The 21,983-nt window shown below is 33.6% G+C and overlaps 4 protein-coding genes across 6 annotated transcripts; 2 read left to right on the top strand and 2 right to left on the bottom strand.

The window, feature by feature from the left end:
* The first annotated feature begins 541 nt into the window (after positions 1-541).
* On the top strand, positions 542-2,550 carry LOC140829444 (protein ECERIFERUM 26-like). The gene is made up of 2 exons (XM_073192688.1): positions 542-1,008; positions 1,481-2,550. Exons 1-2 carry the CDS (start codon positions 577-579, stop codon positions 2,339-2,341), a joined length of 1,293 nt encoding a protein of 430 aa, XP_073048789.1. The 5' UTR covers positions 542-576; the 3' UTR covers positions 2,342-2,550.
* Positions 2,551-3,061: 511 nt separating this feature from the next.
* Positions 3,062-5,575, bottom strand: LOC140829445 (uncharacterized). 3 transcript variants are annotated; one of them, XM_073192690.1, is made up of 4 exons: positions 5,417-5,574; positions 5,105-5,178; positions 4,734-4,844; positions 3,062-4,585 (listed from the first exon to the last, which is right to left on the bottom strand). In XM_073192690.1, exon 4 carries the CDS (start codon positions 4,571-4,573, stop codon positions 3,245-3,247), a length of 1,329 nt encoding a protein of 442 aa, XP_073048791.1. In that variant the 5' UTR covers positions 4,574-4,585; positions 4,734-4,844; positions 5,105-5,178; positions 5,417-5,574; the 3' UTR covers positions 3,062-3,244. The 3 variants fall into 3 exon arrangements, with proteins under 3 accessions (XP_073048791.1, XP_073048790.1, XP_073048792.1); XM_073192689.1 differs by lacking the exon at positions 5,105-5,178; XM_073192691.1 differs by lacking the exons at positions 4,734-4,844; positions 5,105-5,178 and having other exon boundaries at positions 5,417-5,575.
* Positions 5,576-5,926: 351 nt separating this feature from the next.
* LOC140829446 (uncharacterized) lies at positions 5,927-8,477 on the bottom strand. The gene is made up of 2 exons (XM_073192692.1): positions 7,891-8,477; positions 5,927-6,308 (listed from the first exon to the last, which is right to left on the bottom strand). The coding sequence occupies exons 1-2, from the start codon at positions 8,296-8,298 to the stop codon at positions 6,135-6,137; spliced, it is 582 nt and encodes a 193-aa protein (XP_073048793.1). The 5' UTR covers positions 8,299-8,477; the 3' UTR covers positions 5,927-6,134.
* A 10,803-nt stretch (positions 8,478-19,280) lies between these two features.
* Positions 19,281-21,705, top strand: LOC140829447 (uncharacterized). The gene is made up of 3 exons (XM_073192694.1): positions 19,281-19,584; positions 20,006-20,574; positions 21,370-21,705. The coding sequence occupies exons 1-3, from the start codon at positions 19,404-19,406 to the stop codon at positions 21,559-21,561; spliced, it is 942 nt and encodes a 313-aa protein (XP_073048795.1). The 5' UTR covers positions 19,281-19,403; the 3' UTR covers positions 21,562-21,705.
* Positions 21,706-21,983: the final 278 nt, after the last annotated feature.

Raw genomic sequence — 21,983 nt, forward strand, 5'->3', positions numbered from 1 at the left:
TTAACTCTCCTTTTCCAATAATTTGTTGACAATAAATGATATTTAGGTGGTAGTTAGCAAAATTAAATTGAACAAATCTAAAATTAGACTTAAATAATTTTTTCAAAAAATAAAATAAAATTCATTGCAAACAAAAAAAAAAATCTCTATGGTTACAAGTACTCCTTAATGCAAATATGACTAATTATACTCCTTAAGATATCTATTAGATTTTGGGATTTTGAGTAGGTATCTTGTGAGATGATATCACGAATCTTTATCTGTGAGACAGGTTAATTCTATCGATATTCACAATAAAAACTAATACTCTTAGCATAAAAAGTAATATTTTTTCATGGATGACCCAAAGAAGATATCCGTCACAAAATACGACCCGTGAGACCGTTTCACACAAGTTTTTGCCTGAAATTTTAATGTAATTTTTAAAATTGATTTATTTGATAACACAAAATTATATATTATTATTATGTAATAAAGTTTGAAAATGAGCATATTCATTCCTCCTAGCTCGTCTTCCTATCAATTCCGTAAATTTATTTATATATAGATATCAACGGAAAACACCAAAGCATTAAAATGGTTTCATCAGCCATGGAAGAAGGCCTCATCTACAACATCAAGCTATCGTCTATCGGGCCGGGAAACGTAACGGTCCCCGACTCCATTTACGAGCCCGAGAACATGGACTTGGCCATGAAGCTCCATTACCTGCGCTGCATCTATTACTTCGGCAACAAGGCATTCGAGGGATTGACGCCTCTCGTCATCAAGGAGCCGATGTTCGTGTGGCTAAACGAATTCCCGGTCACTTCCGGCCGGTTCCGGAGAACGGAGGCGGGCCGGCCTTACATCAAGTGCAACGACAGTGGCGTGAGGTTCATCGAAGCGTCCTGTGACAAAACACTGGAGGAATGGCTGGAGACGAAGGATGATGCTCATGAGAAAGCGTTGGTCTCCAGTCAAATTATTGGCCCCGAGCTTTCATTTTCTCCACTTGTTTTCATACAGGTTAGCTTTCTAGCTGCTAGCAGTAGTACACCAACTGGTGTTCTATTAGTACAAGATCTAGAACCCAGAAAATTAGTCAGGAAGAAATAAAACTTGGATTTTCCAAAAACTTGTCTGTTTGACCACATCAAGTTAATCATCCACGCCCACTGATCCTTAAATCATGAGCCACAGTTCAGTTATTACACCTTAGGAAGGCTACTTCGAGTCAGCCAAACTCATAAGAAATTTCATTAATTAGAATTCAAGAATAGATTTCTCATACAACCTTGTTGACTGTTGTATTTACATCCCTTCAAACTCTCTTGTATGTTTTCTACCTGTATGTGGCTGGGCAGGTTGAATGATAATTATATAAAACCTTTCTTTCACTTTTGGATACATTTTGTCTTTGCATTCTTTGGTATGAATATCATATTTTCAGTGGAATTAAATAAAGTATTTGTGATAGTTTTCTTATATATGAGAACAGCTAACAAAATTCAAATGTGGAGGAACGGCTGTGGGCCTAAGCTGGGCCCATGCACTTGGCGATGCATTCTCTGCTGCAAGATTCATGAACCAATTGGGGAAGACCATGGATGGTAATGGACCAGGTCGACCCATTGCTCTGGCCCAATCTCTCACAAAGTCCACAAGTGCCAATATCCAGCCCGGAGATGTGGAGGATCCACTTAGCATCAAACGGGTCGGACCGGTTGGAGAGAATTGGATGAAGGTCACTGAATGCAACATGAATACATTCTCGTTTAATATTCCAGGCACGCAACTGAGTCATCTTCAATCTAAACTAAGGCGCGAGGGGGCCGAATTTTCGCCTTTCGAGGCACTTTCCGCTGTCCTTTGGCAATGCATCGCCAAAATCCGAGGACGGGGTCCGAAAGTTGTGACGATATGTGAAAAAGGTAAGAAAAATGAGACAGATGGGACACTGGGTAATGGCCTAAATGTGAGTGTGGTTAAGGCTGAATTTCCTATAGAGGAGGCCACGCCTAGTGAGCTAGCAACATTGTTGAAAACCAGAGCATTGGACGAGCGAAAAAAGATCGATCAAATAATGGAGAAAGAGCAAGGACTGTCTGACTTCATTGTGTATGGTGCAAATTTGACCTTTGTGAACCTTGACGAAGGAAACTTTTACGAGTTCGAGTACAGGGGGCAAAAGCCAGTTAGCTTTAGCCTTAAAATCGACGGAGTCGGTGAAGAAGGGGCTATTTTGGTGCTTCCTGGTGACAAGAATGTCTGTGAAGGAAGGAAAGTTACGGCGATTTTGCCGGAGAACGAGATCACAGAGTTGAAGGACGAGTTGAAAAGGGAGGGACTTTTGGCATGAAGAAACTTTCTTGGTTGAATGCCACATACATCTTGAAGGCAAACATAAGATAGTAACTGGAAATACAATGCAATAGCTTTGATAGTCATTGTATAAGATAAGAAGATTGCCTGAGAAACTTGCATTTTCTTGTTTTAATTTCTGTGAAATCTGCTTTATTGTGTTGTGTGATCAACCTTCATTAATGAATATCTCCTCCTTTCTATTAATTATTTATTTTATTTTCAATTACATTTTTAGCATATGAAGACAAAATTGGTAGGTTTTTTGTATTCCAGCAATGAAGACTGTTTGGTGTTCAAGTAGACAAGGACTTGAAAATTATGAAAGAGATTGTATTAGTCAAATAAATATTACGATGAAAATCTATTTTCCCGACAAGAAAACACGCTGATGTAAATCACGAGAAAAAAAAAACCTGAATCATATTATTATCTATGACTTAAAAAGTAGCTTGAAAATCAGTAGATTTAGGTGCCAAAATAAAGTAAATTACACGAACTAGGTAATGAAACAAAAGGAACTAAATGGGCAAACAAATTGTAATGCTGAAAAAACGAGTAAGCCAGAATATTATACAGTAAAACAGAGAACAAGCACTTGCACCCTCCTGTTTCTCTATACACAGTCCAAGAATTAAGAATAACAGATAATAATAAATGAATGCGAAATTAAATTTATCTCATCGACTAACTCACGAAAATCGCTATCACCTTTCGGTTAAACCAACAATTGAGGAAAATATTATTAGTAATGGAATGCTGTACCTCCAAGGTAAATAAATGTTTATACTGCGCAGTTATGGTACAAATACTCATGTGTCAACTCCTATTGCATACCTCACTATCTCCACGCGAATAATTATTTCTTGCTCCTACTGTGTTATATGGTTCAAGTCGTACCTTATCCATCAACTATGAACTGATCTTCTTGATTATCTCCCTCCACACGGCCATCACCATGAACGATACCGCCATTATCATGGTGTAAATTCTGGATCATTTGTGATAGATAATGGGAGCTAGCTCCAGTGTGATCAGAGAGTCCTGCCGGATGACCAGTCCACTGTGTTATAATTCCAAGAAGTTGACCGGTAAGATTCTGTTGTTCGTGTAGAATCCTAGCTTGAATCTGTCCAATTTCTGCACGATGCTGATGTAACATCTCATCCATCCTTGCCTTCCAATCTGATCTTCTTCGACTCAACCTGCCTTCCCATTCCCTCTCATGTATCAGTGTCTCTTCTCTTCTTCTTCTCTCTCTTTCTTCAGTCTCCCTCTCCATCGCTTCCCAATCTTGAATCCTTTGCCTCCGTAACTTCTCCCTTGTGTTCTCCTTCACTTCTCTATCCTTCTCCATTTCTTCCCATCTCCTTTCACGTTCCTTGTCCATTTCTGTCAGAAGATGTTCTCTCCTTTGCCTCTTCTGCTCTCGCTCCGCCTCACGTTGCTCGAACCGAGTTTCCATCTCCCTCAACTGCCCCAACTGGTTTGTAAGAAAAGCCCATGCCCTCTTCTCTAACCCTTTTGACACTTTTTTCTTTTTTCTCATTTTCAAAGAATTTGGTTCCATATCTTCACAAACAAATTCAGAACCTCCATCTTTCCTCGTACAGTTCTCACTTTTATCACCTACTTTATAGTTCTCTTCTCCCTCCTCCCCATCATAGTCAAACTCCAATTCCATTACTCCATTCTCAACCCCATCAATACCTGCTACAAAATCCCCCTCCCCCACTGGAACTAACTGACCGAACTCCCCAATATCCATCTCATGACCACTCTGATCAAACCCTCCTGTGCATTCATTAGCTCCTACTGCAACCATTATCATCGAATCAATACTGTTAAATACAAGTGGCATATCCCCAAAAACCTCTTTATACCTAAGGAAGTTCGACCAATGTGTGGCCCCTTCCAACCAATCAAACTCCTCTTCACCTGTTCCTCCTACCGAAGATTCTTGCTTTTTTATCTTCTGCTTCACTAAGGCATACTGGTGCCTCATGTTCTGCACTTTTGTGGACACATCTTTCCAAGACCACTGCCATGGATATGATACTGGGTCCCGAGCATGATGAACAGAGTTCACGTGTAAAGCAATAGGCTTAAACTTTTTCTCCCTGGCTTTCATCTTTGATAAAGTACCATCACAAGACATCTCTCCATATTTGTCTATAAGCGTCCTCTCCTCTGTCTCAGTCCATTTCTTTCTTCTAGGCTGAGGCATCATCACCTAATACCACTGTAACCACACCACAACCACCGTGTAACAGAAAATACATTCAATTGCTAAGAATTATGTAGCTCAGAAAAACTTATAACAACATAAAAGGACAAGATTCTCGAGCAGTGAAGAAAAAACTAAAATCCATAAAATGCCATAAGCCGACCTCGGGAAGTTCAAATTTGTTGAGTGCAAATCAAAGGGTTTCTCCAAGCACACCCAACAGGCAAGCAGCATGACGAATTTGTTTGAAAATCAAACTTGAAATTGTTCATACCTAAAACGGGATATAGATAGATATATAAGTCCTGTTATTTTAACCATATTCGCCTTGTCAATAGAAAATGTAACACACGTCAAACATCTGGCAAATTCAATAATTTTATTTTGTGTTTCAGAACAGTAATGTCGTGGTTTGAAGAATATTCTTCTTAATATATGATTCTGTCCAAATAAGAACTCGCCAATAATCCACGGCATACATTTTGAAAGGCTAATAAACACTGCAAAGCAATTATTTTCTGCTTGATCTCCGACCTGATTGTAATTGGAAAGCCAGTAGCCACAAAGCTGGTGCCAATTTCAGTTTGTACCAACGATAAAGCCTCAGTCTTCAAGAAACAAAAACCTATGCTTTTACACTCAAAATATACAAATTGCGGAATGCATTTAAGCAGGAAAACGATTCTAATTATCTCAAAACACGACATTAAGAAAATATTCCGGCATGACCATAAAACTGAAACCGACCAAATTTTCACGACATTGTTTTACAATTTAATTGAGTTCGCAGCTGAAACTAACTCCAATCGGATGAACATTTGTAACTCTAATTTGAAATTTACTTACCCTTGGCAGGACCACAAAAAACATTGCCCCCAATTGACAGAAAATTCAATCAATCTGAGTACCCAACGTTGATTTACGTGAGCTGAGAGAAGAGAAGAAGAGTGAAGATTCTAGGGATTTCTACAACACGAGTGGAGTTGTATAATTGCAGGTACTGCTATGGTTACTTTTTTATTTCATGATTAATTATAATTTATAAATAAATAAATAAATAAATAAAACAAAAGTATAAATGAAATATTATTTTAAATAATTTCAAAATCAATTATTAAATTTAAAATATGAATGGAGGTATAAAATAATGTGGTTGTATTGTTTTAAATATCATATTATCAAAATTTATTTCTCCAAGTATTTTACATTTTCGAGCTAAACCATTTCGTTCCTTTGCTATCAATAGTTGGAACCCAATGGAACATTTAAGAAGCGTGGTTTTAATCATCAGTATAAAAGTATGCAACCAACTCAAATGTAATCATAAAAACCTTTGAAGAATCACATAGAATGGCATTTCGCATGATTGCGTCTTTATTTGCTCCAATAATACGGAAGAGAGAATTGTCCCCGAACAATGCAATACAAATTCACGATGCAAGATAACCCAAGTCTAAAATTTTCATAGTCCGTATCTGAACCAGTCGGGCAGATCGTCAAATAAGCACAAAGCCTCCTACAAGATCAACAATTCTTACTAGTGCAACCAGTTTTTTAAGAGATATCACAGAGTAGAGGAAATGATGGCCACGGAGTCCAGTGATGTCTTCACCAAGTCGGCTTCCTCAATCCACATAGAACTTTTTCTACGCACTAGCTCTTTCTTTTCTTTCTTCCTTTCCTCTATTTTTTGTTCTCGCATTCTCCAATACTCTAGTTTCTCTAATCTTTCTTTCGCCTGCAACAATCACAACAGTAGAAGACATCAAGCACAACACATTTGTGCTAACTTATTCCAGAGTTATGTAACACAACTATAAAATTAAAGGGCCGCTGTCCCCATATTCTGCATGGATGGGCTTCACCTAGTACAAGAGAAACTGCGTGGAATGTTAAACACAATCAGCTCCAAACAATACATTGAATTCTTATCAACCTCGAACAAATAAAGAAGGGAAAATGGCCAAGCATATCAGCGAATAATACACAGGAACAAGTAAGTGTACGACTGTAGAACAGTAAAATATCAGCAATGAAAAAGCAGAATTAAAGATCAAAGTATTCTTTTGAATAACATAACCAAGCATAAACTTTGTTACTCAGTCGCACGAAAAATTATATCATTTTACACCAAACCATGGAGGGTTCCTCATTTATTAAGACAAAATAAAAAACAATGCCTTCATTCAAGGTCCTTGAGTATGCCGGCTAACATAATTGCACCTATGTTACACCAGCATAAATACCAGGGATTCAACCATTTTATTATGTTTTATTTGTTTCTCTTTTTATCTTCTGATTAAGCAGTGCTTCACTGAATTCAACCCAATCAAAGGGTATTTGCTCACATAATATCACACAGTCAATTATTTAATCCTCTTAGATATACAACTGTCTGCAACTAAATGATAATAGGAACTCAGCAGTCATATGACAGTGTGTGTTTAAGACCAGCATCATATTAAAGAAGACTGAAGTTCATAAGGTTTATTATTGTTCATATCACTCGTACGAATGTACTAATGTGAGATTATCATCCATCCAGGCATGAATTCACGGTAACATGACATGAAAAAAGCTAAAACAGCACAAGTCACAAGTTGGAAATTTTGAGTTAGACACAGTACATGCTATGTTAAATGAGTCAAAAACAAAGCAGCGACGAATTGATTTTGAAGCAGGTAAAACCAAACAACCACACTCGTGATGCCACATGGGAAGTGAATAAAAGCAAACAACCACACTCTAGATGCCATATGGGAAGTGAATTAACGGAATTAACGCCACAACATAGGATACAAATCAATATGCGATATTATTGGATAATTCGATATCTATAAGGGCGATACAAATCAATATGCGATATTATTGGATAACTCGATATCTATAAGGGCCTCCACGCCGTGTAGCACCCACATGATCTAACAAAAAAACCATTCACCTATTCTATAACGTGCATAGCATAGAAAAATCTTATAAGCTTCACTAATTTTAATTCATCATTTTCTGGCATGAACTAAAATTTCAGATAATACTGAACAAACACCACAACATAAATTTTTATATGGAATAAGACAATAAGTGACAAAAAAATGAGAATTACTGCATCACTGATCCCTTAGGCTCCGCACAAAAGTTCTAGCTATGTTTGCACAATTAGTCAGTTGCACGCACTAATAGAACACCACATAGGCATACTGTTTTGGTAAAAAAAAAGAAAAAAAAAAAAGAACAGCAGTGAACGAAAAATTGAAAACGTAAACCGCCGTCCAACACAAAATGTAAACAGCTCCCAGGGAAGAAAAAGCAAATTCACAAACCAGCATTTGCCGGAACTCTTCTTCGGCAGCTTGTCTCTCAATGGCTTCGGCCTTCTTTTTGGCATCCTTTGCTGCCTTCCTCTCCTCATTGGCGATCCTCAAAGCCTCCTTTCGAGCCTCGTCCTTGCGCAATTTTTCAACTCTCTGCAACTCCATTTCCTCGATGTAGACCTTCCTCATTTGCTTCACCTTACGCGCGAAATCGCGGCGTAGGAAGGCCAGCTGCACGGCTGCCTCCTTAGGGTTTCGAGGGGGTTTCCAAGAGTTTATGTAGGTGGATGGAGGAAGGAAGTCGTGGTGGTTCCTATGGGAGGATGGGGTTTCGGAGGTGGTAGCAGCGGCAATAGGGGCGGTCGAAAAGTGGCGGAGGAAAAGAATTTTGGACAGCGGTCGCCGGAGGAGTGACATGGTTGCGTGCGATATTCGACAACCAAGATGGGAAAGACAATCGAGTTGGGAAAAGGATCTGCTCCTTTATTATTTGACTGTCAAGAGGTCTTTTATACGTGGATCTCTCTGCGTGAGTTTTTGCTTCTTCGTTTTTTTCCTAGTCTTTGGCATTCATTAGTGGTTTGGTCATGTTCGTGATAGAATTCGCAGGCCTCTCTTGGCTTTTCTCGAGTTCCCAATTTCCATCTTTTTCTTTTCCAACCCGAACCCAAAGCAACCCAAAAATCCCCAACTCGAACCGAACCCGTATAATACGACTCAACCCGTCTAACCCAAATTTTATTTATTTTTTTCCAATTTTTTTTTAAATAATTCAAAAAAATAAAAAATAATAATAATATTTTAATTTAAACACATAATAACAAAATTACGATTTAAATGTGAAAGTTTAATCGTAGAAAATTAAAAGTATATTTACTAAATCAAATAAAAAAATTGTTAAAAAAATAAAAATATGCAAAATAAATATTAAATGATGAAAATTTATCATATAAATATACAATAAATTTTGTTCAAACATACAATATTTAAAAATATAGGTAATATTTTCAAAAAAAAGTTCGCGGGTCAACCCGCGACCCAACCCGAACCCGAAAAACCCTAACCCGAAACTGATTTTTTTCATGTTGGGTCGTGTCGGATTGACGGATCGTATCGCATTTTGACACTCCTATATTATCATGTCCCTTTCCTAACTCATAGTTAAGAGTGAATAAGGAAACGCTCTCCCACCTCGGCCACGTTTTTCGACTCTCTTTGTTGGCCTCATCCTTCATGGCTGTACCTTTTATTTCCTTTATCTTATCTCTTGACCTAACATCCGTCCTATTTGCTTATGCCCATTTTCAAGGTTCACGTATTTCTCAGCTAGTTTTATCAAAGAATTGAAATACTAACCTCCTCGGAGGCCTTGCTTAAAGGCATTTACTAGTGTCTCGATAGCCGCAGCCGGCACCTCCAGGGCCGCGCTGTTAAATCAGTTGATGAATTCCCTTAGCGATTTTGTCTCACTTTGCTTCACATTGAACAACACCAGAAAGTCTTCAGATATTTCTTACTTGTGGTGTATTTGTTCATAAAGACGACAATGAATTCCCGAAAGTTTCTAAAAGAGTGGGGTGGCAACAGATCGCACCACCTTTGAGTCGGACCTACCAAGGTGTGAGGAAGACTCGACGCTTTATCCCATTCAAGTATCTGTGCAGGAGGACGACATTGTTGAACCTCCCAAAATGTTTTTCTGGATCTGTACTCTCGCAGTAATCCTTAACGGTCGGCTAACGAAAACTAAGTGGGAAGTTTTCAACTAATACTTGTGCGGAGAGTGAGCTCTCCATGTCCAACGGCGAAGGTCGACCTCCAACTTGTCTTCCCAACCTCCCGATTTCCTCCTCACAGCTCTTCCTTGATTGTCATTAGGACATGTTCTTCATCCTCTTCGTCCCCACATATTTATGTTTTCGTTTAAGGTTTCTCATAGACGACGTCAATTGATGTAGACGAAAAATGCAAGGCTTGCAGGGAGATTGGATCTCGTTTGGGAAGATCAGGTCAGACCTTCGGTTGGAAGCACAAACAAAAACATTACAAGGGGCCGGAAGGTTTTTCCGGCGTAGTCGCTCCGACGCTCAAGTTAGATAATAGTAAAATAAATAGAGTGTTGTGTGTGTTCAGAATGAATGAATAAACAATTACCAGAACCTAATATTTATAGGTGAAGAATTACTATGTGAATAGATTTTTTGACGATTAAAACTCTTATCCTTCTAGAATTATAAATATGTTGAAATCCTTCTTTTGTGGGATTATGGATTCTCATAACCTTAGATAAAGTTAGATTAAATCTCCATGAGCTTTATTTTTGTGGATGACAGATTGATATATATGATTGGAACTCCCATGAGGCCTAAGCTTGTTTGATGTGCTGTGAGACTATCCATGTTTTTTAATGGGAGCTCGGCCAAGAATGTCTCAATTGCTGTGATGATATGTGCTGGGAGGTTGGATAAGACCTTGCTGGGAGGTCGGCTCCGCCTTGCTAACCGATAATGTAACGCCCCGAAAATTTAAAGGTCCACGCAAACCACATGTATGCAATTATTAAATTCTCTTGTATTTTAATTAAATGTTTTAATTGCATGGATTAATTATGTTGTGCATATTTGCATGTTTAAAATATATTTTTCTATATTGTTGCATTAAAATGTATTTTTAAAAGGTTATTCGAGTTGCGATCGAGGAACGGAGACCGAGGGCTGAAAAATAGAAAATGTTTTTATTAAATAATTGTTTTTAATTATTTAAAATTAATGGTGACTCTTTTTCTTATTTTTTGAAAATATGGGGTTTTGAGGTGATTTTATACGTCGGGACGTAATTTTTATCGGTGTTGGATTTTCAACAAAAAAAAATACGAACTTTTCGGCAACCCGGCTATTAAATTCACAATCTTATTTTTACCAAAATAATTTTTAGTATTTTAATTAAACACTTTTGGGCCTAATTAATTTTCCTAATGCGCCTAAACCTTTGTTAGTGTTTAATTAACTATTTAAAAACTAAAAACACACCCCATAACCTATTCGTTCTCACGGCCACACACCCCAACAATTTACAAACTCTCCCTTGCACACAAGACATGGCACACACAATTCTAATTAGAAAGTTTGAAGGTTCTTCAAGAAAAAAAATCAAGTCATCGTCTCTTCGTCGTCGTTCTTCGTCGTCAACGGTTTTTCGTGCGTTTAAAACGTAAAGGCATGCCATGCTCTCCTTTTTCTCATCATTCACACCATAGTAATTATTTAAAATCGTTTGTGTGAAAAACATGATGTACATATGAATATGTTTTTGAAAATGTTTAAGTTAAAGTTTATGCATAAGATTATGAAAATGTTTTTAAAAGTTTATGCATCATGAAAATGTTTACGTACATGTTATGTTTAAGTTTATGCATCTTCATGAAAACGATATTTTAAGTACAAGTATTTTCACTGTTAATTGTGGTTTTATATGTATTACTCGTTATCAAGAATATGACGTGTTGAGTCTTTAGACTCACTAGGTGTGATTGATGCAGGTGATTATGATAATTATCATAATGGAGGTCTCGATGGTTGATCTGACTGGATTGAAGGTGCATATAACCCGAGAACTGACGCTAGTTTTCCGCACTAGTTATTATTTATGATTTTAAGTTATGTTAAGAATATTTTTATGACTTTTAATTATTTATGAGTGGTTTTTGAGAGGTTATAATATGGGATATTTTCTTTGGTTTTCAAATACTAGTTGGTTGATATTTTATTTTAAAATAGAGCAAAATATTTTATAAAAATGTTTTTATGAATGGTAAGGGTTCGGCCAATTTAGTGAGGTTTGAAAAAAAAAATCCTTCTAGTACTTTTTAAGCAAAACGAATAAACAGACGTTTCAGATAAGATTATTGAGGCCGAGCTCCTGGAAGAACTCTCAACAAATCTTGGTAAACGGAATCCACGGTAGGTCCCTAGATGACCAGATGGATCCGGGTGAATGATGTGACCTCCTAATAAACCCTAGCCATTAAAATGACTTCCCGAGACTACCTGGATATTGGACATGAATTATTTATGGAAGACAATGGGTCGAATATAAACCCGGCTCTGTAATAAACCCGCCCCAGCTAATATGGGGTCGGGTCTAGCGAGTCTACAAGCAAGTCCGAAGGGATCTCATGTTTGGTTTCCCCGCTAAAATACGCACATATGTTTAAAATATAAAATATACATGTATATTTATTATTAATGATATAAATTTTTTCAGATTAAATAACTAATAACTTGACTATAATTATGGTTTATAAAATTTTTGGATTGAAATTATTTTATTTTATTATTATATGTTTAATATAAAAATATATCATTACAATTTTTTTGTTATTAATCGAATACAAGATGATATATTTTAATTTGTGATAATATTTTTTTTGTCGCATATATTATTAATATAAATTTGGACATAATATTTTTTTTTCGCATATATTATTAATATAATATTAAATTATATATTTTCGACGGATCCAATGCATATTAGACCTGTCGGGTTTTCGGGACGGGTCTAAAGGAAGGCATGGCGAGTCCCGGGTTCGGTCAAACTCGCCCCCTACCCGAAACCGTTGCCATCCCTAGAATTATCTCAAACTGTCAAGAGTGGGCCGAACCCTATCTCTACGAGTATCAAAATGCTTTAGATGTGGTTTTAATATATGATTTTGATTATCCAAACATGTATAATAAGTATAGATATTAATTAGTCATGTTTTTTATCGGATGAAAATCTATACAAAAATTGAAAATGTAGTACTGATATATGATATTCAAGTATCAAATGTTTCAGATCTGGTACTGATATATTTTTTTTTGAGTGCTCAAACAAGTTTAACAAATACTTATATTAATAACTCATGTATTTTCTCGGATGAAAATCGATAAAAAAAACATTGAAAAATAGTACTAAATATGATATTTGAGTAGCAAATCTGTCAGATTTGATACTGATATATGATATTTGAGTACCAAACTAGTATAACAAGGGTTGATATTAATATAATTTTTCAAATTTTATACTCAAAATCTTATCTTTTTATGGAATATAAAAGAGTTTACATTCAATATCATATATTAATATAAGGGTAAATTTCAAAAAAATACATATGTCAATGTTTAAATTAAAATTCAGTACCTAGCTATATTTTTTTAGAAATCGGTACCTGACACATTTATACATTTAGTTTTAACTACCCATAAAGTAAACTTTACATTTTTACCCTCTATTATTTAAATACATAGATTATTTTATCCACAAAAATTATATCATTTTTCTTCATTTAAAATATAATTTTAACAAAATATTCTTTCTCAATTATCATGGAATAAAAATAAATACTTATTTTGACATACAAAATACCTATTATGGGGTTTAGATATTTGATTTCGCTCTTTGAATACTCCAAATATATAAGAAAATACTATATTTTCGAGCATTCATCATAAATCAAGTCATTGTTGGTCTTTTCATGAAAAATGCATTATGATGACTTATTCATGTCATTTTATTTTTTAAAAAAAAACATAGGTCATCATTCATCATGAAATCAGATTAAGTATTTATTTTGACCAACAAAATACCTATTTTGGAGTTCCAAATGCTTGATTTTACTCTTTGAATACTTCAAATTTGTAAGAAAATACTGAATCTTCAAGCTATCACAATAAATTCAATAATTGTTGTCATCTAATTTTTGAAAAAACACAGCTTCTCACTCATTGTTGAATTAGAAAAATTACTCATTTTGATCGATAAAATACCTATTTTCGGGTTTCAAATATTTGATTTGACTATTTAAATACTTCAAATGTGTAAAAAATACATAAGTTTCAAGTAATATTAATTGACTTTTGATTGTGTCATTTGTGAAGTTAAAATGTGATACTCAAATTGGTACACAGAGCAACTAATTAGAGTATATAAATACATGATTTTACCCCCTAAATACTCATATCCAATTATTTGATGATGCCAAAATATAATTTGAAGTTAATATTAAGTGACACCGATGATGATATTCGTGAAGCAAAAATGTGATACCTAAATTAATACAAATAATACATAATTCGAGTTCACAAACACCTGATTTTACCTTTTAAATACTCAAATTCGATTGAGTGTCAAAATATATAATTTGAAGATAATATTAAATATTTTTATGATGAGATTTGTGAATAAAAAACGTACTACTTAAATTGGTACAAATAGTACCTAATTTGATTTCACATATACTTGATTTACCCTTTTAAGACTCAATTTTGATTATTTTGGGATATAAAAAATATAGTTTCAAATAATATTGAGTGACTTTTGATGTGTCATTTGTGAAGTTAAAATGTGATACTTAAATTAGTGCAAAAAATATCTAAGTCGAGTCTACCGATACTTTATTTTACTCCCTAGATGAGAAGTATTTTAATTTGAGTTTGCAAATATTTGATTTCGTAAATGAGATATTCACAATATGTATTAAAATACTGGATATTCGAATAAGCAACGTAAGTTCACCAAATGTTGGTATTTTTATAAAAGATACATTTGGATGACATATTCATCTCATTTAATAATTAAAAACAAAAAAAATTCTCAACAAAGCATGAAAATTTTAAAGTATTTAGTTTTACTTGAGAAGTACTTAATTTGAGTTTGCAAATACTTAATTTCGTAAATAGATGCTCATAATATGCATTAAAATACTAGGTATTCGAATAGACAACGTAAGTTCACCAAGTATTGATATTTCCATGGAATAAGCATTTAGATGACATAAATCATTTAATATTTTTTCTGTAAAAGAAAAAACAGATTCCCAACTAAGCATAAAAATTTTAAAGTATTTGTTTTTATTTGAGAAGTACCTAATTTGAGATTGCAAATATTTAATTTGGTACATGATATACTCATAATATGTAATAAAATACTGGATATTCGAGTATGCAACATAAGCTCACCAAGTGTTTATATTTCTTTGATAGATGCATTTGGATAACATATTCATCTCATTTAATATATTTTTTTGTAAAAAAAAAAAACAAATTCTCAACTAAGTATTGAATTTTTAAAATACTTATTTTTACTTGAGAAGTGTCTAATGTGATACCTAAATTAATACAAATAATGCCTAATACGAGTCCACAAATATTTGATTTTACCATTTAAATACTCAAATTCGATTATTTGATGGTGTCAAAATATATAATTTGAAGTCAATATTGAGTTGCCTTTGATGATGAGATCCGTGAAATAAAAATGTGATACATAAATTGTTACAAGTACTATATAATTAGATTCTGCTGATAATTGATTTTAGCCTTTAAAAACTCAAATTTGATAATAAGTATAATGAAAGAATATTGATGCATTACCAATAAATATTATGAAAAAATTCTAATGAGGATGATATCAAATAAAGTATTGCATTGTCATTTAATGAATACCAACAAGTATTGTGAATGAATATTAATGATATTACAAATTAATACTCATAAGTATACAAAAAAAAAAAAAAATACTAATAAGTATAATGAATAATTACCAATAAGTATTATGTCAAATAAGTATAATTGTGAAATAAGTCATTCAATGAATATAAAAAATTATTGTCATGATATTTATGAGTATTTTATAAATCATTGATCCAAGAATCGATATATATGCTTAAAGTGCAAACTTCAAGCTCATTTACGAACTATGTTCATAATGCATCTTTCAATTACTCCATGATGAATAATGAACTATTTTTATTTATTTAAATGATATGAATAAGTATCATAATGAATTTTCCATGAAAATATTGTATATTCGAATATCCAATATTTTAATGCATATTGTAAATATCTCATTTACGAAATCAAATATTTGCAAACTCAAATTAGGTACTTCTCAAGTAAATTAAGTACTTTAAAATTTTCATGCTTATTTGAGAATTTTTTTACTAAAAAATATTAAATAAGAGTAATATGTAATCCATGCTCACTGATCGAGCAAAATTTTCATTGTAAAATTCTTAGTAAAAATTAATAATATTCAAGCTCGAAATAAGCGCAAGTGCACAATGTCAAGTAATAATATAGTCATGGACCTTCAATAATCGCAAGTGCACCATGTCAAAATGTTCCATGCTTAGTGATTGAGCAAAACTTTCATTGTCTAAGGATTGTATTTCTCAATTATTATTCTCAATTATTCAATTTAAAGCAGCGATACTTCAGATGATTGTTTATTACTACGATTATTAAATAAAAACTCAATGAAATGGTTCAAGGATTAAATGATGAAATAAATAAGTTATAATGATTGATTAAAGTTCAATGAGAAATGAATTTGTTGGGAATCTCGGTTCACATACCCCTCGCTAATCTACTTAATTCGTTCGACAATTATCTATGCTTTCGATGAGATTTCTTATCCAATTGAACACGCCATCTCAAACTATGTCAAACTAATTCAACTTAGTGAAATAATTAAATCTCTTTAATTATTTATCAATGCTGAATTGCATGTCGTTTTATTAAATCTCATAGCTTTCGACCTACTGAACTATGAATATCGACTGTATCCGACTTCATATTTCTCTGTAAATTGTAAATCCACAGATTATGTTACTAGTTCCTAATACAGGCTATTCTCTCAAAGAACATTGTCTGGAAATCTTCAAATCTTCGCTCTAAGCTTTTTTTCTCTTTCAAAGCTTTGTGGCTGCTGCAAAGTTTTTGAACATGTCATCCAATTGCATCTTGGATGGAAATGCGAGCACTTTGTTAACTTACGTTACATATTCGAATATCCAGTAATTTAATACTCATTATGAGTATCTCATTTACCAAATCAAGTATTTTAAAACTGAAATTAGGTATTTTGCAATTAAAACTAAGTACTTGAAAAAGTTCAATACTTATTTGCGAATTTGTTTTTTTTAACAATTTTAAAAACTATTAAATGAAATGAACATGTCATCCAAATGTATCTTGGATGGAAATACGAGCACTTCGTAAACTTATATTGCATATTCGAATATCCAGTATTTTAATAATCATTCTAAGTATCTCATTTACCAAATCAAGTATTTTAAAATAGAAATTAGCTATTTCACAAGTAAAACTAAGTACTTAAAAAAGTTCAATGTTTAGTTGCGAATTTGTTTTTTTTTTTTAACAATAAAAAAATAATTTAAATAAAATGAACATGTCGTTCAAATATATCTTGGATGGAAATGCGAGCACTTGGTGAACTTGCGTGCATATTCGAATATCCAGTATTTTAATACTCATTATGAGCATTTCATTTACTAAATCAAGTATTTTAAAATTGAAATTAGGTATTTTGCAAGTAAAACTAAGTATTTAAAAAAGTTCAATGCTTCATTACAAATTTTTTTTTTACAACAAAAAATAATTAAATGAAATGAACATGTCATCCAAATACATCTTGATGGAAATGCGATCACTTTGTGAAGTTACGTTGCATATTCGAATATCCAGTAATTTGATACTCATTCTGAGTATCTCATTTACCAAATCAAGTATTTTAAAATTGAAATTAGGTATTTCACATGTAAAACTAAGTACTTGAAAAAGTTCAATAATTAGTTATGAATTTGTTTTTTTTTAACAATTAAAAAATAATAAATGAAATGAACATGTCATCCAAATGTATCTTGGATACAAATGTGAGCATTTGGTGAACTTACGTTACATATTCTAATATCCAGTATTTTAATACTCATTCTGAGTATTTCATTTACCAAATAAAGTATTTTAAAATTGAAATTAAGTATTTCGCAAGTAAAACTAAGTACTTTAAAAAGTTCAATGCTTAGTTGCGAATTTTTTTTTTTAAATTAAAAAAATATTTAAATGAAATATACATGTCATCCAAATACATCTTGGATAGAATGCGATCATTTGGTGAACTTATATTGCATATTCGAATATCCAGTATTTTAATACCTATTATGAGTATCTCATTTACCAAATTAAGTATTTTAAAATTGAAATTGGTTAATTCACAAGTAAAACTAAGTATTTGAAAAAATTCAATGTTTAGTTGCGAATTTGTTTTTTTAACAATAAAAAAAATAATTAAATGAAACGAACATTTAGGGGTGGGAAAAAATAACGAAATACCGAAAAACCGTACCGAAAAAATACTGAACTTACCGAAAAAATCGGTATACCGAAAATTTCATATTGTACCGAAAATTTTCGGTATCATACCGTACCGAAATTTTCGGTATCGGTATCAGTACCGAATATTTTTTTCCGATATTTCGGTAATACTTTTTTATTATTACTTTTTTTAAAATTTAAGTTCGGTATACCGAAAAAAATTTCGGTGTCGGTACGGTACCGGTATGAACTTTTTTCATATCGAAAATTCGGTATACCGAATGTGCGCGGTATACCGCGGTATCGGTATCGGTATAGTAAAATTTCATACCGATATTTTTGATACGGTATACGGTACCGTAGTTCGGTATGGTATACCGTACCGTACCCACCCCTATGAACATGTTATCCAAATGGATCTTGGATAGAAATGCAAGCTTTTGGTGAACTTGTGTTGGATATTCGAATATTCAGTATTTTAATACACATTCTGAGTATTTCATTTACTAAATCAAGTATTTTAAAATTGAAATTAAGTATTCTCAAGTAAAACTAAGTGTTTCAAAAATTTCAATTAATTGATAATTTGTTTTTTTTTTAATAAAAAATATTTAAATTCAATTACATGTCATCCAAATGTACCGAGAATGATGAGTGGAAAGAGAAGATGACAAAAAAAAAAGGTATTTTTTTTTTTATTAATTAAAAGGGTAAAAAAGTAAAAAAGCATGAAACATGTACTAAAAACTAAGTTAGTCTTTTGTCAGGTACTAAAATACAAAAAAAAACTTATGGGTACTGAATCTTAAATAAATTATGGACAGAGGTATTTTTCTTCAAATTATCCTTAATATAATTTTTTTAATATTTTGTATCCAATTTTCATTCATGAAAAAACAAATTAATGCATGAAATTTAAAAATTATTTTTTATGCAAGGAGTACAATTTTTTTAACAGAAACTAAACACATTAATATTTACATTTAGAAATTTAAAAATAAGTTGCCCCCATAATCAAAACTAAATAATAGAAATGTGTCGTTTGTCTATTATTATTTGCGTAAATATTTGTGTTAGACAATTTCATTGTCGTATTTATTGATACGTATCTCTTATTTAAACAATCTATTAAAAAATATTATTTTTATGTTAATAATATTATTTTTTATTATAAATATCAGTGAGATCGATCCATGCAACAGATAAGATAGAGTATCGGGACACTTATCACACAAAACTGGCTCTACTATTTATTTTCGGAAAGGGGAGCTCGCGTACCGAAAGGGTAACCAAAAGAGCTATTAGATAGAAATTTTCTCAAATTATTATGCGGTGAAGTGGTTCCTTGAGAATTCGAAATCTCGGAGAATGGGAAAATCGGGCACTGTTACAGTTACCAGGGAAGCCGGTGAAAGCATAGCAGAGAGATTGTCGCTAATTGACGACTTGTACTATCCTCGCAAGGTACAATCCTCGGCTGCCGCCGACCCCTCCTACCGCAAGTCCCTCCTCCTCGACCTCCTCTCTCGCGACGCCGCCGTGTTCTTGGGTACCTACTTGCCACCATTTTCTGGATGTTTTGTTTTTACCTTTTTAACTTCATTTATGGATTTATAGATAGGCACATACGGAAAATATTCAAACTTTATGCATAAACTTGTGGAGAATCGTGGTGGCGTTGTTGGCTTTAGATTATGATTAGTAGAAAAGGTGCATCGAACAGAATGATTGTTTAATTATTATATTTTGAATAGTTGATTTGGTGAACTGCCGACTGATGTGTATATTGAAGATTTGATTAGCGCTGAGTTGAATCAGCAGCCCAACTAGAGAACTATAATTTGCATCTGTTTTAGTCACATTCATTCTTTTATCTTCGTGGACTTTGATGTAGCTAGCTGTAATACACGTACACACGCCTTTCCCCTCATCTGAAATTTTCTAATTTTGTACTCTTTTGGACGAATTAGAGCGTTATGGATCTAAGTTATCACTCGTGGAGCTTGATGAGTTTGATTTGTTGAAAGACGATTATGAAATCAATTGGCATTTAAATCGCCTACGAAGTGTTGTGAGTCCGACAGAGGAGGAAAAGAAGTCCAAGTGCGTGAAGGTTAAGAATAGGAGGCTGGCATACATGGATAAGTTAATCATGGATGGACATTATTTTTCGGAGGATTCTATGAGGGAAAGAGAACCGTATTTGCATCATGAGTATGTGGGAAAGTTTCAGGATCTGAGTGGAAGAAGCATGGCGAGACCTGGGGAACGGTGGTCTGAGACGCTTATGAGAAGATCAGAAGAGGCTATATTAGTGGAGAAAATCCGAGGGGAGCAACAAAGGTTGGGTGTGGCTCAAAGCGACTGGATAGGGAATGAACCGGAAATGCAAGAAGAGGTGGAAGAGGAGGAGGAGGAGGAGGAGGAGGAAGAAGAAGAAGAGAATGAAAGTAACCCAAAAGTTGGGGAGGGGGTGACTGAGAAGAGAGGAGACGACATGAAAGTTGGCCTTTCTAGTAGGAGCCAACAGATATTTCAGGTAAAGATTTTGTTTATTGGGCTTGTCACTGTGCTTTATTATGAATTATGCAATCTTGCTATCATTTTATCTTCTCATACTTATCAATTTTTTCAGAGAGATACTTCAATATTTTGTGTGCAGATACAGTAATGCTTCGATGTGTCATTGGGTGTTTCAAGGAAATGTTTTTTTAACGTGTTTTATTTTTAAAAGGTGGCAGCTATGAATGTTTGGTTTGGGCTGGTGTAGTGTAAGAATATGTTAGGTTATGCATTTTTAGTGGCTTGTAATATAGTTATTGAGTTGAGTATTATATAATATTGAGTTGATTTTAGAGTTGTAAATGGTGAAATTGAAATAATGATTGCACGTAGAAATGTGTAGGGAGAAAATGAAATGAAGTAAGCTGAGAGTGGATTGTTCTTCCCTTTCACGAATATAAAAATGTTTCCCCAAAATGTAAATAAACTTAGCCTATGTTTCCCACCTTCTTCTTTCTCGTTGCGTTGCTCGATACAAAAGCAGTTGTGTTCTAACATGTACATATATCACACTTGGATTTACTCTCTGCTTTCTTTTCGGGGATCAATTTATTCTAGTTGTATACGTGTTTCTATGTTTCTATTTTTACATAATCTATGGCACGATCATGAAACAAAGTATGCTCCAATGTTTAGGTTGATGAATCTTTTGCCTGCTCATATCGACCCCTTTCCCCAGTAAAACATTTGAATATTGGGCCCTAGTGCATCATGATACATTTGAGTCTCTTGTCACCCGTTTGATCTCATTTTGATCCCATTTGTTTGCAAGAATGAAGAGACGGAACTTGCAATGAGCGATCGAATGGAGCAATTTACACACATAATGCAGCAGAAGTTTTTATCTGGGGCAGATTCCGGGCATTTGGATTACTTGAAAATTGATGAGGATGAGACTTTGGACGATCACTGGACGAAAGTCGCTACTCAAGATGCTGAAGACAAGTATTTTGATGATGTTTGAGGATTACATGTAATATTGTACAGTGTTGTAGTTTGAATTCTACATGAGTGGCTAATTTGGTTGTTGCTGTCACTCTTGGTCCTGGTGAAATTTGTTATCGAACATATGAGATTAAATATTGATCAATATTAAAAATCAAGAAGAGTTGAAATGTAATTGCCCAACACCAGGTAATTTCCTTAAAACATACAATAAATCACTTGTTTTAGATATTGCAAACAGAAATATAATAAGACTTGGTTTTTTGAAAATTTATGTCTCGTTCTCAGATAAACCAAGTAATGGTTTTTTTTTTCCCAATTTTTATTATAAATTTGCAGGATATATTTTTTCAATTTGTTCAGACCTTCTAACCACTACAAAAAAACGGAACGCATAGCGACGGTTTTATATAAGCCGTCATTAAACTTGCGACAGTTTTC

The sequence above is a fragment of the Primulina eburnea genome, chromosome 4, assembly GCF_022965805.1.
Source record: "Primulina eburnea isolate SZY01 chromosome 4, ASM2296580v1, whole genome shotgun sequence".
Classification (NCBI taxonomy): domain Eukaryota; kingdom Viridiplantae; phylum Streptophyta; class Magnoliopsida; order Lamiales; family Gesneriaceae; genus Primulina; species Primulina eburnea.

Coding starts and splice junctions, on each gene's coding strand:
- LOC140829444 (XM_073192688.1), top strand. CDS start 577: ATGGTTTCATCAGCCATGGAAGAAGGCCTCATCTACAACATCAAGCTA. Junction 1,009..1,480: donor CTCCACTTGTTTTCATACAG/GTTAGCTTTCTA, acceptor ATATGAGAACAG/CTAACAAAATTCAAATGTGG.
- LOC140829445 (XM_073192691.1), bottom strand. CDS start 4,573: ATGATGCCTCAGCCTAGAAGAAAGAAATGGACTGAGACAGAGGAGAGG.
- LOC140829446 (XM_073192692.1), bottom strand. CDS start 8,298: ATGTCACTCCTCCGGCGACCGCTGTCCAAAATTCTTTTCCTCCGCCAC. Junction 6,309..7,890: donor AAGAGTTCCGGCAAATGCTG/GTTTGTGAATTT, acceptor TGATTGTTGCAG/GCGAAAGAAAGATTAGAGAA.
- LOC140829447 (XM_073192694.1), top strand. CDS start 19,404: ATGGGAAAATCGGGCACTGTTACAGTTACCAGGGAAGCCGGTGAAAGC. Junction 19,585..20,005: donor CGACGCCGCCGTGTTCTTGG/GTACCTACTTGC, acceptor TGGACGAATTAG/AGCGTTATGGATCTAAGTTA. Junction 20,575..21,369: donor GGAGCCAACAGATATTTCAG/GTAAAGATTTTG, acceptor TTTGTTTGCAAG/AATGAAGAGACGGAACTTGC.